The sequence below is a fragment of the Nesoenas mayeri genome (genome assembly GCF_963082525.1).
Source record: "Nesoenas mayeri genome assembly, chromosome: 5".
Classification (NCBI taxonomy): Eukaryota; Metazoa; Chordata; class Aves; order Columbiformes; family Columbidae; genus Nesoenas; species Nesoenas mayeri.
In genome coordinates this window covers 9,695,419-9,700,646 of record NC_137548.1, presented here as the reverse complement: position 1 = coordinate 9,700,646, position 5,228 = coordinate 9,695,419, and the positions used below count along the sequence as shown (strand labels likewise).

The window sequence follows — 5,228 nt, the reverse complement described above, 5'->3', positions numbered from 1 at the left end:
GTCAGATCTCAGCCTTTCTTCTACTTCCAAATCAACAGCGTATCTTCCTCAATACTTACTGCTACGAAACTAAGAAAACACTCAAAATCATCCTACTGGGCAACCAATAAGTCAGCAGAGTGACTAGCAGATGAACCAAGTTCCTCCCTGTAGGATGCTGAAGTACATCAGCACAGACCAAGAACTATTATTTTGCCTTTATTGCTTAAAAAAATACTGATCAGTAACGGATGTTGTTAAGGTTGAGGCTTGCAAAGCAATTAAGAGATGTCAGCACCTGAGGCTGACTCAGCTGCACCAGAAGATTTCACCATCTGCCCTGTAGTGGGGGGTGGTGGCACCTCTCAAATATGTTCAGCCCTCAGGGAAAGTGCTCTTAAATTTGCCCTTTGGTGACAGCACCAGCAGCACATGCTGCTCCCTCTCAAATCTGCTTCATATTCAAAGGTCACCATTTCAGAGCACTCCTCCTCTGCAAGCAGAACAGCACTTTTAGCTTTTTTCTTTGTATTTCATCCAGTCCTTAGGCAGTCGAGTTGCATCCACTTATCCTATGCCATTTTAATGAAACATGTAATCCTGCTGCGCTCTATTCTGACGGGGCTCCGTCTGACTGCGATTACATTCTGATCCACCCGTATTCCCCAGAGAGCTTCAGGGACACTATAGGGTATATCTAATGAATATTTATGAGGGAATTTCCTCAGAGAGAAAGAAGAGACCATGACTTTTCAAGGTGCAGTGGAAAAATTGTCTTTAAGCATGCATTTGCAAGTACATGCAGAAAAAGCCAAAGAAGAATTCTTCACAGCTAAAGAAAGTGTGGCAGGAGTCAGACTTTCCAGCTTCGAAGGGATTTTTGTGAATTACTGCGCATTACAACCATAGCTTCCACTCCACAGAGCACAATACCAGACTGACCAGCTCTACCAAAAATGAATAATCACATTAACTTGTACTAAATCAGTGTGGCTGTGCCTGCAACCTAATAGTTCAGCAGACAGTGGTAGCATGCTCTTGGTGTTCATGGATGGAAAAATCACTCCTATACCTGGCTGTGATTTTGTCCAGAATGTTAGTATGCATATAGGTGAAGGTTTGAATTCAGGAACCCCTCTGGATGACACACAACTGTCGTGACTGACCAGGTTCTTCAAATGACACAAAACATTGTGTTGGGAACACCAACGTCAGTTTTAAAGGTCGTTTGCCCTGAGGAAAACAATGTATTTTGAAAATATATGTAGTAACCAGACTGACTGGTACTTGAGATTGAACGTGATGCTTTTAATCCAAGGACTGGTGCCTAGGCTGCTGTAGAGAGCTCACCTATAAGTAGAAAATTAATTGTAGCAATTCCCTGTCACACAATGACAGCAGAAAGCTTCAGAGATCTGTGATTTAACTGAAACCTGGGATCTGTCCCTGAAAACCCCCTGAGCACCACGACAGGTGAACCTGCTCTTGCAGAGGAGCAGCCCCGGCCAGCTGGAGAATCTCCAGCCTCCTCTCTGGTTTAAGAAGAAAGCTAATTCCTCCACTTGTGCACATTCTCGTTGGTTCTAGAGTATTTAGACGGCTAAATCTTTGGCAGGCGGTGTAAGTCACAGCAGGTGAGCCTCAACACAAACGTAACCCACGGGATTTGCAGAAAGGAAGACGAGTCTGAAAATGCTCACGGGGGAAGGGTTTATTGGCAAAACCGAGTTTCAGAGCCTTGTTTTGCTTTATGCAGCAGGGTTCTTTACACCAAGGACAAGGCGCACGGAGGAGGTGACTCCCAGCTCTGGACATGCATGAGGAGCAGCAGGGCTGGCCGGGCACTGCCGACAAGCACGGCAGGCGGCACTGGGCCCTCAGGAGGCAGAGAACAGCGAGATTTTCCCACAGGCGAAGCGGTCGGTTCCCCGGAATCGGCCCGGAGTGTTCACAGAATGTCAGGGATTGGAAGGGACCTCAGAAGATCATCCAGTCCAATCACCCTGCTGGAGCAGGAACACCTAGATAAGGCTACACAGGAAGGTGTCCAGGCGGGTTTTGAATGTCTGCAGAGAAGGAGACTCCACAAACCCCCTGGGCAGCCTGTTCCAGTGTCTGTCACCCTCACTGTGAAAGAGTTTCTTATCTTATTTAAGTGGAACCTCTTGTGTTCCAGTTTGCACCCATTGCTCCCTGTCCTATCATTGGTTGTCACCGAGAAGAGCCTGGCTCCATCCTCCTGACACTCACCCTTTACATATTTATAAACATGAATGAGGTCACCCCTCAGTCTCCTCTTCTCCAAGCTAAAGAGACCCAGCTCCCTCAGCCTTTCCTCACACGGGAGATGCTCCACTCCTTTCATCATCTTTGTTGCCCTGTGCTGGACTCTCTCCAGCAGTTCCCTGTCCTTCTCGAACTGAGGGCCCCAGAACTGGACACAGCATTCCAGATGAGGTCCAGATGGTGCCCGGCTCCGGAACCTCGCAGTCGAGAGGGCGGAGCCTGAGGTGACACTGCCCACCCCTCGAGCTGCCCTACCGTCCCGCCATTGGCCAGGCGCTGCGGTGACGCCGCGAAGGGGGCGTGCCCTGGCAGGGCCCGCCATGCCGAAGCGCTCCTGCCCCTTCGGAGAGGCGGCTCCGCTCCAGCGGAAGACACGCGTGGGGTTGCGGGAGCTGAGCCGTGGCGTGCGGGGCGAGGAGTACCGCCAGGAGGTCTTCGGTGAGGCGGGGAACGGAGGGAAGGGGGAGGCGGAGGGGCCGGAGCCACTGGCCTGTACCCGCTGGCCTCCCCAGCCGCCTCCCCCGGGCATGGCGGCGGGGCTGAGGGGGAGAAGCCGCCGCTAACTCCGCTCTCCTCTCCCGCCGGCAGAGAGGACCCGGCGGCTGCTCTTCAAGGGCGCCCAGGCGTACATGGAGGGCGCCTGGCCCGCCAGCCCCGCCGCCACCTGCGCGCTCAGCCGCTCGCCGGAGCCGGGCGGAGAGGCCCAGGGCGGGGAGGCCCAGGGCGGCGGCGCGGGGCGCGGCTGGAGCGGGCAGCTGCTCATCGGCCCGGACGGGAAATTGCTGAGGCGGCCCGGCCACACCGACACGGGTGAGTGACACCGACACGGGTGGGTGGCCCCGCCGCGGGCAGGCGGCCGGAGCTGCTCTGCGACCTGCCCGGCACACGGCACGGGGTGTGTGTGTGTCCCTCCGTTATTCTTCGTTTTTTTAAAAGAAATGTTTGATTTGAGCTTTCTCGAGGGGTTTTAGAAGCTGTTTAGAAACTGTTACGTTATTGGGAATCTCTTAGTGGTCTTGCCATGCAGCAGAAAAAGAATGAACAAAACTATACACAATGGGCCATGTGCTGTACTGTGTTCAGTTTTGGGCCCCTCACTATAGGAAAGACATTGAGGTGCTGGAGGGAGTGCAGAGGAGGGTGATGAGTGTGGGGACGGGTCTGGAGCACAAGTCTGATGAGGAGCGGCTGAGGGAACTGGGGCTGTTTATCCTGGAGAGAAGGAGGCTGAGGGGAGACCCTATCGCTGTCTGCAGCTACCTGAAAGGAGGCTGTAACATGGAGGGTGTTGGTCTCTTCTCCCAAGTAGCAAGTGATAGGGCAAGAGGAAATGGCCTCAAGTTGTGCCAGGGGAGGTTTAGATTGGATATTAGGAAAAAAATTATTCCTGGAAAGGGCTGCCAGGCATTGGAACAGGCTGCCCAGGGAAGTGGTGCAGTCACCATCCCTGGAGGTGTTTACAAGATATGTAGATGAGGTTCTTAGAGACATGGTTTAGTGCCAGAGTTAGGTTATGGTTGGGCTTGATGATCTTGAGGGTCTCTTCCAACACAAATGATTCTGTGATTCTAAGTGTGTTCTGCCAAGTGCTGCCACCTGTAGCTGTAATGCTGAGTGGAGATACCACACTCTGCAGTTTTTGGAACTTCCAGGTGCTTTCTGTGTTTTGCTGTAAAGTACACCTCTGCTTAATTGCATCTTTTCCAATCAGTTCCACCCATGGGAGTTTCCAAAGCCTGTTCATCGTGTGTAAGAACTGCTGATGTCAAGGAAGCTTGTACACAGTGCGACCAGTTCGTCTGCCAGAACTGCAGCAGGCTCTGCAGCTGCTGTAACACAATTACCTGTTCTTTGTGCTCCACTATTGAGTAAGTGCCTTTTGGATTTTTAAGCTTATTTTAATTTTATATGCCCTGAAAACTTGTTGTAGCATATGAAGACTTAACAAGATATCTAGCTCATCTGTGTAAAGAACTTGAATTCTCATATTGTTTTAGCAGCAGTAAAACTGTCTGAACCATGGTAAATAGAATGCCTATGTGGAGTAGTCTAATCAGTCTTAGTGCAAGTCTAGTTTAACTTCTTATTTAAATGTTCTAAGAGGCAAAAATTCCTTAAGTTTTCCCACCAGCAATATAACATGTTGGTCAATGATGAATGAATGCACTCTCAAGGGTTAAAATTAAGCTTTTGCTGTCATTTTTAGCAGTTCTATGATATAAAGAAATACTGAGAGTGTTGTGTGGGAGTCCAGAGGGTTCAGTTGATAATGGTCTAGGGTGGCATTCTTTGTTGTGTTCCAGAAACAGCAGACATACTGACTTTGTTTCTTTTGGTTTTCTTTTTTTTTCTTTCTTCCCTTTAGTTATGGTGATGTGGGAGAGCAAGTTCTCTGCAATGGTTGCTCAATATTTCAAGTCTGAAACTCGATGAAATAGCTTTTATGGCTAAGACATCTGTAAATTTCATGAAGTATCTTCCTTATGGCTGGTTGATTAATCCTTTTAGCATGTGAATTAATTATGGAATTTCTATGTTTTATATCTTTATATTGTGCTTTTTAATATTGTAGCGAAATAAACTTTTATATTTTGAGAATTTCTAGATCATTTTGAGTCAACTTTCTGCTTTGTCTCTAATTGCGATGCCTGTCTGGGGTGGCCACCTTGTGCTCTTACATGATGTTCCTTAAGTGATATAAAATTCAGAATACCCATTCAGCATCTCTCCACTTGTTCATGTCAGGGCATCCTTTGTGGGATCAGAATAGATCCTTGCATGCTTTCAGGTGAGCATAAATCTATTCTAGACACAACCTTTCGTTTGTGAACTAACTAGGATAATCAGCCAAGCCCAAACAGTTTTTCTAATAGAGAATTTGCTGATTTCTGATTAATTCGTTAAAGCTGTTGCAGACATCTTATGATTGCTGACAGCTGGAATGATTCTTATTTCCATCATAG

At 48.6% G+C, this 5,228-nt stretch overlaps 1 protein-coding gene across 1 annotated transcript; it reads left to right on the top strand.

Annotated features, from left to right (window-relative positions):
* Positions 1-2,579: 2,579 nt before the first annotated feature.
* Positions 2,580-4,950, top strand: SIVA1 (SIVA1 apoptosis inducing factor). The gene is made up of 4 exons (XM_080345086.1): positions 2,580-2,703; positions 2,854-3,075; positions 3,977-4,133; positions 4,631-4,950. Exons 1-4 carry the CDS (start codon positions 2,586-2,588, stop codon positions 4,686-4,688), a joined length of 555 nt encoding a protein of 184 aa, XP_080201212.1. The 5' UTR covers positions 2,580-2,585; the 3' UTR covers positions 4,689-4,950.
* Positions 4,951-5,228: the final 278 nt, after the last annotated feature.